Source organism: Meriones unguiculatus, chromosome 11, assembly GCF_030254825.1.
Source record: "Meriones unguiculatus strain TT.TT164.6M chromosome 11, Bangor_MerUng_6.1, whole genome shotgun sequence".
Taxonomy (NCBI): Eukaryota; Metazoa; Chordata; class Mammalia; order Rodentia; family Muridae; genus Meriones; species Meriones unguiculatus.
The window spans coordinates 100,166,302-100,179,618 of NC_083359.1; the positions used below are offsets into that span (position 1 = coordinate 100,166,302).

Consider the following 13,317-nt stretch of genomic DNA (forward strand, 5'->3'; position numbering starts at 1 on the left):
AAAGGAAGAGTTTGGAGGATGTGTGTAGCTCAGCAGTATAAAAAAGCAGCAGCAAGGTCCTTAATTTTGCCCAAAAGTACCCAAAACAAATGGTAAATAAGGTAACGCAAGCATTTAAACAGACTCGCAAAAACACTTAAAATCTAGAACCTTCTAGAATTCATGTTCCTTGGTCTTTCATACGCAGTACACTCTTTTTAAGAACATATTTTATTATTTTTTGTATGTAGGTGTTTTGTCTGCAGATATGTCTTTGCACCACATGCATGCCTGGTGACCGAGGAGGCCAGAAGAGGGTGTTGGGTCCCCTAGAACTAGAGCTACAGATGGTTGTGAGCCACCATCTGGGTTCTGGGAATCAAACCCATGTCTTCTGGAAGAGCAGCCAGTGCTTTTAACCACTGAGCCATCTCTCCAGCTCCTAGCTTACTCTTATGTAATTCAACAACATACTTTTTTTTTTTTCAGAAATTGATCTTAATAAATCTTTTCAAAATAGTCAACTTAATCTTCCACATTTTTTGTGTATTTATTTTTGAGATCCTGGGAATGGAATCCAGGGCCTCACACACACTCAGCAAGCACGCTATACTGAGCCGTACCCCTGACCCCAACTTGGTTTTTAAAGAGAATTTCTTTCCAGTTTTTATGGTTCTTCAAGAATTGAAAATACATTAAATTCTATAGCGACAGTAACTAGTATAAGCAGGTTTGGGACCAGATACCATGGAGCTGTGGCAAACTGCATCAGCGCAGTGGGCGCTGACTAGCAGGCCAGGTAGAGGGGAGCCCTGGCCTCCAGGAAGCAGCCCTCAGCTTCCCACTGGGGCCGGAGAAGCCCATCAGATGAGTGGAGCCTCGTTGTGTGTCCAGCTCCTTGATTTGCCGCGAAGGTCTGTGTAATCATGCCGTGTGGTTACTGTTTGTTTTCCGACGCTTGAGGGTTGCCCGCCCTTTACCCAACACAGCTTTGGCTCTGGAGGCTGGCTCTGAGCCATGAGGGCACCAGGGACCCCCAGCCCCAGCCCTGTCTTGACTCTCTGTCATGTACTTGTCTCTCAGAACCCCGTCATCAGCCAGTTCTTCCCCACGCTCCTGCTCTGGTCCTTCTCGGCACTGCTTCCGTCCATTGTCTACTATTCCACCCTGCTGGAGTCTCACTGGACGAGGTGAGCGTGGCTTGCTCTGGGGTGGCTGCCTCTTATCCAACGCGGAGCAGGAGGCACACCTTGGGATCTTACTTTGGCAGCCTATAAACTCATGTCTGTTCCGCTGCAGGTCGGGGGAAAACCGGATCATGGTGTCCAAGGTCTACATCTTCTTGATCTTCATGGTGCTGATCCTGCCCTCCCTCGGCCTGACTAGGTACCTCCTGCCTCCTGTCTAGCTGCAGCCAGAGTCAGGACTCAGTTCTTATTGGCCTAGTCCTGGCTGTGTTTATCTTGTAGAAGGAAGCTCCTGATTGGTGAACAAGACCTTAGGCTTCATCTCCAGTATTAAAAAACAAAACAAAACAAAACAAATGATTAAGAAACCAAATGATTAAGAAACTAATGGAGTCCATCTGCTTTTCAGCCTGGACTTCTTCTTCCGGTGGCTCTTTGACAAAACTTCCTCAGATACCGCCATCAGGTTAGAGTAAGTACTGGTTTGGCCGCCATCCAGAGCGTGGGTTGGAATTGCTCGGGGGGGAGGTGAGGGGGGGGAGCTGCAGCTCTGGGTGGGGCCGCACGGTGCCCCCTCCCCCCAGCCTCAGGACAGGCATCCACTCCTGGAAATAACAGGCCTTGTGCTCAGGCCAGCCCTCCACACTCCTGGAACACTTTGAGGGAGCTGACCTACTTTGCGTATGCTTGTGGAAATATGTTGTCTTGTAGCCCGAGACTGGCTGACCGACCACAGGGAAGGCATGGCTAGGTTTTAGTGATGTCCCAGGAATGGAAGGATAACAGTTAAACATTGTGAGTGTGTAGCCTGTGGATTGTTTTTGTCACGAGAATGGAGTTCTGCGTAGGGGTGGCCTGTGCCCTTGTTAGGACTCTAAGCCTATGATACACGCCCCTAATAGTGACAGCTATTATTTGAATCGACTCTATGTGCAGCTGGGCGCGGTGGCGCGCACCCGTGATCCCAGCACTCAGGGAGACAGAAGCAGGTGGATCTCTGTGAGCTTGAGGCAGCTGGTCTACAGAGCAAGTTCCAGGACAGCCAAGGCTACACAGAGAAACCCTGTCTTGAAAAACCAAACCTCAAAACAAACCCCCAAAATTAAAACGGCTCTATGCTAAATGTTTGAGGCCTTTTCTTATTTAACCCTTACAAGAAGCTATGAGGGAGACTGAGGCGATGTGTAAAGTGTTTGCCACGTGTGATAACACACATACGTGCACACGCGCACACAGCGCCGTGAGGTGTCCCCATTCTTCAGATAATGGGGTGTAGAGATATTGAGTAACTCACCCAAGCTTACTCAGCCTGTTTCACTATACTTGAGGGCTTGCATCAGCCCCAGAGGCTCCAGACTGATGGGGAATGGTTGTGGGGGAGGCTGGCCTATAAGGATGGTGCAACTGATTCTTGCTGACTTGGCTGGTGACTCAGGAGCAAGTAGCTACAGACAGGCACACACCTACCCAGCTCCTGCATTTCTTGGTGGGCGGTGGCTTCTGACTACCACATGCGATGGCCAGCTCTCGGCTCCCACTCTCTGTGACGCGTCAGCCACCCCTGACATGCTGTAGGCTACCCCCCCAACCTATGCCCCTGTTTACTCATAACTCTCTCAACTTGGTCCAGAAAAGGTCTCGGCGTTTATCCTGCATTTCCTCTCCTTCCTCTGACATTGCGTCCAGTCTAGCAGCAGACTCCCGGAGTTCCATCTCCAAGACAGAGAATCAGACCCCGCCTCCTCCCTCCACCAGAGCACATGGCTACAGCTGTGACCGTGTCCTCCGTGCCTTTCAGCCTCACCTTCTGCCTCCCCCCTGGCCCACCGCTTTCCAGGCCTTTGCCCTCATGCTGTTTCTTGGCACTGCCGGGCCCACAGCTCTTCATTGACGTCATTATCCAGGGCCTCTTGGTGTCCTGGTGATCTGCTTCCTCGGTGATCAGCCTCCTAAGTTCGTTAGCATCCCACCCAGCTGGACAGCCCTGGGAGCACTTCCATATTTGCATGTGTCCCCAGAGAGTGTACAAATGCAAAGACACCAGAGTCCGGATCTTGGTTTTTTAATTTTCTTTTATTTTTTTAAGCTTTGAGAGGTCTTGCTGTGTAGCCTAGAAGGGCCTGAAATCATGATCCTCCTTCCTCCATTACTTCAGTGTTGGGATTACAAGCGTTATGGCTTGATTTCATTCTTAGCTTGCGGCACAGTAAGCGACACCCAGATGGTCTCCTCAAGTGTGTGCTGAATGAGGGATGTGAGCGAAGCCATCCCTGAGGTCCCCCGTTCTTCTAGCTGGAAGCCCTGGGCTCCCAGATCACAGACCTGTATCGCTTTCTAGGTGTGTCTTCCTGCCAGACCAGGGAGCCTTCTTTGTGAACTACGTCATCGCCTCGGCCTTCATTGGCAGTGGCATGGAGCTGCTGCGGCTGCCCGGCCTCATCCTCTATACCTTCCGCATGATCATGGCCAAGACGGCGGCCGACCGCAGGAATGTTAAGCAGGTACCGCCTTGGGTCCTCCCGGCAGTGTTCTTCTGCCCCAGTTGTTGTCTTGGAGGCTCACTGCCTCCCTCTGCCAACCTGGGCCTAGTCCTGGAAGCCTCTGGCCTCCGTACCATCTAACCCAGGCCTAGAATGTCTCCAGCCTCTGAGACTTGCTGCTGAATAAGCTCACCCTTTCTTGTCCTCACCGAGCTTTGGGCTGGCTGGTTCAACTCAGCTGTTCTGGCTCGGACTCCTCTCCCAGCTGACTTATTCAACCTGGCTTTTCCGTCGGCCCCTGAATTGCTCTGCTTGGCCTCAAACTAACCCCAGCAATCTTTTTTTTTTTTAATCTTCTGGCTACTTCTCATTCTCTGGCTCATTCTGTCTTCACCTGTGTTCTTTCTGTGCATCCTGTCTCTCTATTTCTGTCCCAGTAAAACTGCCTCCTCTCTCTCTTCATTGCTCCTTAGGTAGCTTCCCTTTCCTCTCTCTTCTTGTGAGAGTTGGTCGTACCCTATTCTGTCAAGTCTTATTCTGTCATGTCTTTCTCTGAGTTGTCACTGCTTCTGCCACTACTAGACATCTCTTTCAAACATGGGTGCTTCCTTCTACAAACAAACTTTACCTTCTTTGTTTGGGATTAAAGGCGTGTACCACCATGCCTGGACCTAAGCTTTTCTTTACCTGAAACTTGCTCTGTACCAGGCTGGCCTGTCTGCCCTCCTCTGTCTCCTGGGTTAAAGGCGTGTTTGTATCACACAGACCTAGAAGGTCTTTGGATGCGGTCTTTTGTTGGAGCAGCCATGTTCTGAATTAAAATTCCTCTACACCTCAGGGTTCCTGGACGGTGGCTCTCTCAGCTCTCTGGAATAAGTCCTAGCCATAGTGACAAGAGCTTTTTAAACCTCGGCTCAAAGTTGGCTTTGTTTGGAACCTCTTTGGATTGTGGCAAGTTTTTCTCTAGCTTCCATTCTGACTCATGGGCTGGAGGAAAGAGCCGGGGATTTTTGCAGTCTAACCAGTCTGGCTACGCACTGTATTACTCTTCTCATTGCCCGTACCTGACAGAAGTAACTTAAAGAACGAAGAACTTGTTTTGGCCTTCAGTTTGAAGGAACAGTCCTTTGGAGGAGGGAAGGTGTGGGGTGGAAGCCTGAGATAGCCCGTTACACGGATCCAGTTAGGAAGCAGAGAGGAGCATGCTGGTGCTCCACCCACTTTCTCTTTTCCTTCTTCCATTCAGCTCGGGACTTTAGCCCACAGAATGGCACCATGTACATTGGAGAGGTGGTGTGCTCTGCTCTTACCAATTAAACCTCTCCAGAAATATACCCAGAGCTGAGTCCTCTAGGTGATTGTGAATCCAGTCAAGTAGAGAGCTAAGATTAATCACCACACATGAAACGCAGCTAAAACCTACACATTCAAGGCACCTGCTTAGGTAGAGAGGGAGATAATATACAACCCATAGACCCCCTTCCCGGGGGCCTCTGCTTGGATCTATTCTTAGCGCACCTTCCATGTCCAATCTATTTCAAGCTATTTATTTATTCCAGACCTCCTAAGTCAGGTGACACGGGGCTGCTATTTCCCTCTGTCTCGGTGAACACTGTAAGAGAGAAGAGGCCAGCTGTCCTCTGTTTGTTTGTTTATATAGTATTCTGTGTTGAATGTATGCCTGTGTGCCAGAAGAGGGCACCAGATCTTATTATAGATGGCTATAAGCCACCATGTGGTTGCTGGGAATTGAACTCAGGACCTCTGGAAGAACAGCCAGTGCTCTTAACCTCGGAGCCATCTCTCCAGCCCCCCAGCTGTCCTCTGTATTTGTGACGGGCATCACTACTCTCCCTGCTTTGCAGTGGTACAGACTGAGCTGGTCCATGCCACCTGCGCTAGGGTTTAGCTGACGGCAGGGAGATGCCCGGTCTCTGTGGAACCTCTCTAAGGTGTGGCCTCCACCCGTATCTGCTCCAGGAGCTCATGGCCCAAGTGGGTAGACACATCAGAATAAGGGGACCACAGAAGAGCACTGGCCACCACGCTTTGGAAGGTCTGGGTGTGAACTGAGAGAACCTGGAGCTGGCTGGAGAAGAGAAAGCCAAGACTTTCGGGAGCATTCCTACCTACTACCCCCCCACCCCCATTGGACACCCTCCCCCTCCTCCCATGCTTGGAGTTCATAGAAGGATGTTTGGGGTCAGGACCAGCCTGTGAGCTCCTTAACTCTTTGTTTCCCTAGAACCAGGCCTATGAGTACGAGTTTGGAGCCATGTATGCATGGATGTTGTGTATCTTCACCGTCATCATGGCCTACAGCATCACCTGCCCCATTATTGTGCCATTTGGTAAGTGGCCCGGCATCCGTCTCAGGGTTGGTGGAGAGCGGACTCTTCCACACCCACCTGAGATAGCTACCACTGGGTCACGGTGGTCCTAGCAGAGTGACTTCTTCTCGTTACTGGAACATTTCCTCTCGTTTCTAAATGATTGCTTCTGCTGGCCTCCCTCTGCTATGGCCTCCCTCAACATGTCTGGTGTGAATTTCTGTGCTGGCCCACCGTGGTATCTTGTTTGATGTGTATATGAGTGTGTATGTATGCATGCATGAGTGAGTATGGGTGCCCAGGCACTCAGTGTATAGGCCAGAGGTAAATATTGGATATCTTTTGTTTTGTTTTGTTTTGTTTTCACCCTTCCCTTCCCTTCCCCTTCCCTTCCCGTTCCCTTTCTTTTTCCTTTCCTGTTCCCTTCCCTTCTTTTCTCTTTAAGACAGAGTCTCACTTCGTAGCCTTGATTGGTCTGGAACTCACCATGTAGGTAGACTGGCCTCAGATGCCCAAAGACCTGCCCACCCTGCCTCTGCCTCCAGGTGCTGGGATTAAATGCCTGCGTCACCACACCCGGCTTGTCCGCTCTGCTTTTTTGAGACAGTCTGTAGACAGGCTGACTGGCTCTGGGGGTCTGCCTGTCTCCACTTCTCCCTTCCAGGGCAGTGGTTACAGCTGTGTCCCACCATGCCCAGTGCTTACATGGACGCTGGATCTGATCTCAGGTCCTCATGCTTGTGGCATCATCACCACCACCATCATCATCACCATCATCATCATGTAGACCACCTGTTTTATAAAGACTAAGTCTAGCTATGTTGTAGCACAGTTGGGCTACAGCTTCCCAAATAGTGGGGCTGTAGCTATGTGTGCTACCATGCCTGGCTCTTTTTAATGTAACTTAATTTTTAATTAATTAAGGGCTGGAGCAATGGCTCAGTGGTTAAGAGCACACATTGTTCTTGCACAAGTCCTAAGTTCTGTTCCCAGCACTCAAATCAGGCAGTCTGCCGGAAGCTCCAGCTTCAGAGAACTGACACCTTTCTCACCTCCTTGGTCGCATACACAAACACATATACACTCACGTAAACAGACAATAACATCTAAAAGATTCATTATTATCATTTTAAAAGATTTGTGTATTATGTATACAATGTTTTGTCTTCATGCATGCCTGCAGGCCAGAAGAGGCACCCGATCTCATTATAACAGTCGTGAGCCACTGTGTGGTTGCTGGGAATTGCGCTCAGGATCTCTGGAAGAGCAGCCAGTGCTCTTAACCTCTGAGCCATCTCTCCAGCCCCCAAATTAATTCTTTTTTGAGACAGGATCTCAGTACGTAACCCTGGATGACTTGGAACTCACTCTGTAGACCAGGCTGGCCTCACACTCACAGAGATCCGCTTGCCTCTGCCTCCCCAAGTGCTGGGATCGTGGCCCAGCGAAGCTGCAGCTCACAGCCCCTCTTTCACAGGCCTCATCTACATCCTGCTCAAGCATATGGTAGACCGGCACAACCTCTACTTTGCTTACCTCCCAGCCAAGCTGGAGAAGAGGATCCACTTTGCTGCCGTGAACCAGGCCTTGGCTGCTCCCATCCTCTGCCTCTTCTGGCTCTTCTTTTTCTCCTTCCTCCGTCTGGGTGAGAAGCGGTCTGCTATGTGCCCAGTGCCAAGCCTAGAATGCCCACGTGCACACCAGCCGGTCAGATCACCAGCTGGTTTCACAGCATCCGTGTGCTGTGCTGTGCACACGGTGCTCCTGGGTGAGGGCTGGTTGGGATGGCTTGACGACCTGGCTGCTGAGCCAGGTCAGGTGTGGCACAGCTCCAGAAATCCCCATGGAGAAGACGGCTGCTGTGTCAGTTCTGGGGGTGCTGAGCCTAAGGATATGGAACTCTGTGGTCAGCCCCAAGACCCCATCCTACCTATCCTAGGCTCTGGAGGCTGAAGGGACCTGTCCCAGCCAGCTCACTTGTCAGTGGCTGTGAGGCTGTTATTTGGTGTCCCCTTGTCTAAAACCTGACCAGGGACAACACATGGGCCATATACCCTGCGTGCTCTTAGGCGTGAGGACACCATTCTGACTGTCGGAGCGAGGAGCAGGTGTGGGGGCTTGAGAGAAGTCATGCATAGTTTGGGCACTAGGCCTGGCCCCTTTCCGACGCAGCAAGCCTGAGAACCCTGTACCTGTGTTCCCAGGTCTGAAGGCCCCCGCCACTCTGTTCACCTTCCTGGTGGTACTGCTCACCATCCTAGCCTGTCTGCTCTACACCTGCTTCGGATGCTTCAGGCACCTCAGCCCGTGGAACTACAAGGTACCGGGCTGTCTGCCATGCCTCAGGCCGGACTCGGGACAGCAGTGGCTCTCTCTTCTTCTCCCCTCCCCGACTCCCCCGCCATTCCGGGGGCCCCTGTCTCCCCCCCGTCAGCTGAGCTGCAATGGGAGCCTGGTGCTGGCTGGTCCTATTATTCCGCCGGTTACTAGTCTATTTGTATGGGGGAACCTTAGTTCAGAGAGACCGGTTCTGTTCCTCATTGTGGCCCTGCTGTTGTCCACAGACAGAAGAATCAGCAAGTGACAAAGGAACGGAAGCAGAGGCCCATGCGCCCCCACCATTCACAGTAAGCTGTCTGCGTCTCCAACCCCATGGTGGCTATTTTGTGTCGTTCTGGTTGTAAGGTTCCATCCAGACAAGCCATAGGAATTTGCTGGAGCAGTTCTAGCTAAAAAGAGATCCCAGGTCAGCTGGCAGGCTAGCTCTAAGTTAATGTCAGTCGAAAGGGATCCCTGGTCTGCCAGGATGCTGCTGTACCTGCACGCCAGAGGCCAAAGGATGCCCATCTTTTTCTCGCTGCAGCGCCCTGCTTGCTTGCCCTCTCTCAGCCCCACTGCCTAGAGAGTTGGGCCTTAGTGTGGCTCTGTCAGGGGCCCCTGTGGTTGGATGAAGCTTTGTCACTGGTTATCCAAGTGTCCATGTCTGGTTCTCCGACAGCCACTGGGAGACAGCAAACTTATGCCCTTTTGAGTTCAGCAAATGCATAGGGTTCCAGAAAAGGGTATCAGGTTGCAAAGGCCCCTCTCCTTTTCATGGCTATCCCAGCCTCTGTCCTCCAGAGTGATACATCAGATAAGAGCATGGCCCTTGAGTGGAGACTTCTGGCCATCCTAACAGGTGTGAAGGTAGGACCTGGCTGGCCTCCTCAGCCTTAGTCCTCACAGCAGTCACCTCTCTGGGGAAAAAGACTCTTCTTAGCCCGGTGGTGGCCGTGTATGCTTTTAATCCCAGCACATGAGAGGCAGAGGCAGGTGGACCTGAGTTCAAGGCCGGCCTGGTCTACAGAGAGAGTTCCAGGACAGTCAGGGCTACATGGAGAAACCCTGTCTTGAAAAGCCAAAACCAAAACTAAAAAATAAAAATCAAACAAACAAACAAGCAAGCAAATAATAAAACACCAACAAACAAACAACAAAACAAAAGATTCTTCTTACGGTCTGTCCTCGGGCAAGCCCCTGACAAGAAGGCCTCCAGGAGCACAGTTACCCAGAGGCATCCGTGGTCCTGCCAGCCAGCAAGGAGAGGAGGCCAGCTGGACGCTGCAGATCCCTCTTTCCCAGCCTGGCCTGGGAGCATGCATAGCTGACAGACACATCTCTACAGACAGCCTGGTCCCCAAATAAACCGAGATGGTGGCCCGGAATACAGAACCAGGAAGGAGCGCTTCCTCTGAGAGCTGGAGGAAGCTTTGTTTCTTAATATGATCACAAGATCTGGGTTGCAGAAAGCTTCCCATCTTTATTATTTATTTATTTGGTTTTTTTTCTGGCTGCTGAGATGTCTTACTTTGGCTTCAGATGCCCCATGTGAATGCTATTTCTTGATAGGTCTCCGCCCACTGGGAGAAAGGAGGTTAAGGGCCTGACCAGGATGTGGGGTGTCAAGCCTGCCACCACCCAAGATCTAACTCTTGACTTTGCCAACAGCCCTACGTGCCTCGGATTCTGAATGGTTTGGCCTCGGAGAGGACATCGCTTTCCCCGCAGCAGCAGCAGACCTATGGTGCCATCCGTAACATCAGTGGGACACTTCCTGGGCAGCTGGCAGCTCAGAATCCTAGTGACGGCATGGCCCCTGCCTACCAGGAATCCTGAAGCGGGCAAGCTGCCGCTCTGGCCAGCCCAGAGCATCCTGCAAGACTGAGGGACACAAGCAGCCAGAGCCCCAGAGAGGCTCCGGAGTCCTTGTTTAAAGCTCCTGTCTTGTGAGAAAAGGGCATAGGCCCCTCTCCTTTTCATGGCTATCCCAGCCTCTGTCCTCCAGAGTGATACATCAGATAAGAGCATGGCCCTTGAGTGGAGACTTCTGGCCATCCTAACAGGTGTGAAGGTAGGACCTGGCTGGCCTCCTCAGCCTTAGTCCTCACAGCAGTCACCTCTCTGGGGAAAAAGACTCTTCTTAGCCCGGTGGTGGGCTTGACAGAGGGTATAGGTAGGGCTGCTGTCCCTAAGAGCCACCTGTAGGCTTCTTTTCTGATCCTAGTGTGGGGACCTGCAGCAGCTCCCTCCCTCGTGTGGTCATAGGAGGGCATGCACTTTTATTCCCCCATCCAGCCTGCTAAGCTACAGCTCTGTAATAGGGATGATGTCCCTAGTGGTTTGTGGCCAAGATCACTCGCTGGAATTTTGTCTTTAGGGTGATCAGATTTGGAGACTATGGGTTGATGGGGAGACGTGTCCAGAAAAGACCTGGTCCCTCTGAGCCCAGCTTAGCCTCTGCAAGCTTATGCGTAGCCAATGACTAGCGAGCCTGCAGCAGTTGGGTCTGAGTCCCTGTGGGGTCCTACAATGCTCCCCCAGCCCACAGCTCTTTCTCAGGGATCGGCAGATAGTTGTAGGGACCAGAAAATACCTTGACCTTGCTGACGGCAACAGGGCAGCAGGCTCCTGCCCACTGGCTGTGTAGCCGCCCCTGTTCCTGTTGTGCATCTAAATTTTTGTATCCTGTTACCTGAGACTGTGACCGGGGTCACCCCGCAGCAGGCAGGAACACTGAGAACTGTTAATAAAGTGCCTCCGGGCTGGTGGCGTGATCTCACCTCTCATGCCCCTTCCAGGTTAATATATGACTTTTCATGTCCACGCAGGCTTCATCCAGCCTCTCCATGGTGCGTGTTCTCTCTCCAAGATAGGACGGGCAGCGTTACAGGAGGACAGAGTGGCAGGCACAGAGAAAAGAGGGTACCCCTCCACTCTTTCCACCTTAGGCTGCTTTCTTTTTCCATCACGGGATCTGGGGTTGGGCCATATTGGACAGGCTGAGGCCTAGGGCCCACAAGGAACAGAGTGGGGTGGCAAGAAACGTACGGGAATGGGTGGGACTTAGCAGTCCAAGGTTGGGTGAAAGTGTGGGCCAGAGCAGGGCTGTGGTAGATCAGAAGCCATGTGGGCCTGCCTCCATTCCAGGCCCCTTACTACAGCAACCAGGCAGGATCTGCCCATGCCTCCTTTCACAGGTCTGGTGGCCCTTGGCCACTTGAGCCAGGCAGGCAGCCAGCCACACTGCGTTTTCTCCCACGGGCCTGAACTTTGTGAGTGTCTGGGTGGTGCCATCACTACTCAGTTCAGGGTGGCCATGGCCAGTGGCTGGTTACAGCTGCCTTCCCTGCCCTTGCCAGTCTGGACTGATTCAGACTGGGCACCAAAGCACAGAGATGTGAGCTCACCTCTGGGAGGATGGCCACGTTGGCTGGCTTGGAGCAGAGGATGTCCTTTGGCCCTGCTCTGCTCAGAAGTAAAAACGTTTATCACCAAGGCTGCATTGCTGACACGGGTCTGTCGTGTGTCAGGTAAATTTTAGAGAAGATGCAGTAGGTTTCATAGACAGGTGCTGAGGCGAACTGTGCTCCAGAGAAGCTTTATTAGGAGTGTCAACGATCTATGAGGGGGTCTTAAGGGGAGGGAGCAGCAAGCCTTGGCCGGTGTGGGGCAAAGGGAAGTTTTTGCGAGTGGGGAAGATTCCATGCCTGGAAAGCCAACTTAAGTGCTAGGAGTCAGGGGACAGGAAGGCACTAGAAGAGTAAACTCATGGTTAAACTTGCCTTGGGTCTTGGCAGCAGGGGCTTGCTTGCCCACAGCTGCAAGGTGGAGGGAGAGATTTTGAGGACAAAGCAGTTTGTTCTTTTCTCCCCAGACTACTTCCTCCTCTGTGGGGAGGCATGGCTAGATCTTTCTAGAGCTGGAGTACCTGAGGGCACCTGATTTTTTTTTTTTTCTCTCTGAGACAGGGTTTCTCTGAGTAGCCTTGGCTGTCCTGGACTCACTTTGTAGACCAGGTTGGCCTCAGACTCACAGTGATCTTTCTATCTCTGCTGCTCTGAGTCCTGGGATTACAGGCATGCACCACCATGCCCGGCTAGGGCACCTGGTTCTTAAAGTGACCCTGTGTTTTAAGGTCTGTGACCCAACATTGGGGGTGGTGAGAGGTGGAGGCTCCCAGATCTTGCAGGACACAAAAACTTAAGCTCCCTCCTCAGAAAGGTGTCTTCTGACTTATGGGAGACTGGGGAGGAGTCAGGGCTGCTGCTGAGGTTGCTGCTGAGGCTGTGGTTGATCCCTGAGGGCATCACTGCCTCTCCACCAGGGACAGGGAACTTGCAGAAGTCCTGAGCCAGAAGCTTGGGCTCTTCAAAGGCAGCAAAGCGGCCTCCACGCTCCACGTAGGAATAGGAGATGAGTTTAGGTAACTTGGCCTTTACCCACTTTTCTGGGCTGCAGTATCTCACAAGGAAAGGCGGAATAGCCAGTGGGTACAAAACCTTTATTCTTGGGGAAGAGGAATTGCTGTGGATTAAGGCTGAGGTTCTGCTCTCATGTCTGTAAAGCGAGATCAGGGCCTCAGGGCTGAGGGAGGCCAAGTGGAACCGTAATGACGGGCAGACTCAGGCAGCCATTTTGTATATCCTGTTTCTACTTACTGTGGAATAGGTCAGGCCAGCCTCAGAATCCCCATTTTGATTGTCTGTGTCCTTGCTGTCACTTGAGGGTCATATAGACCTTGTAAATCCCAACGTCTCTGTCACAGCAGGCCAGGATCCTGGGACATCTGGCACCTTTCCTGTCTTGCCATCAAATGTTCTCCGAGGTGGTAACCACCCCCCAGCCCCAGAGGCCCCTCTCCCTGCTCAGCTAGGCTTATCCCTCGTGCCTGTGGACCATGACACCTGGCCCATGTTCTCCTTGCAGAAGCGCCGGGAGGAGACAATGGTTCCTGACGTCCAGTAGATCATGATGTTAGTCTGCAGGTCGTCCAGGGAGAACTTCCTGGGAAAGCACACAGGA

The 13,317-nt window shown here is 52.0% G+C and overlaps 1 protein-coding gene across 6 annotated transcripts in view; it reads left to right on the top strand.

Moving 5' to 3' along the window:
• Positions 1–11,074, top strand: part of Tmem63a (transmembrane protein 63A) — a 34,907-nt gene extending 23,833 nt beyond the window's left edge. For all 6 annotated transcript variants that reach the window (XM_060364821.1, XM_060364826.1, XM_060364824.1 and 3 more), the window contains exons 15-23: positions 1,063–1,169; positions 1,279–1,365; positions 1,576–1,638; positions 3,505–3,667; positions 5,892–5,997; positions 7,454–7,621; positions 8,181–8,296; positions 8,541–8,603; positions 9,964–11,074. In XM_060364821.1, the coding sequence (XP_060220804.1) occupies positions 1,063–1,169; positions 1,279–1,365; positions 1,576–1,638; positions 3,505–3,667; positions 5,892–5,997; positions 7,454–7,621; positions 8,181–8,296; positions 8,541–8,603; positions 9,964–10,131 (1,041 nt within the window). In that variant the 3' untranslated portion in view covers positions 10,132–11,074. The remainder of the gene's footprint in view (positions 1–1,062; positions 1,170–1,278; positions 1,366–1,575; positions 1,639–3,504; positions 3,668–5,891; positions 5,998–7,453; positions 7,622–8,180; positions 8,297–8,540; positions 8,604–9,963) is intronic.
• Positions 11,075–13,317: the final 2,243 nt, after the last annotated feature.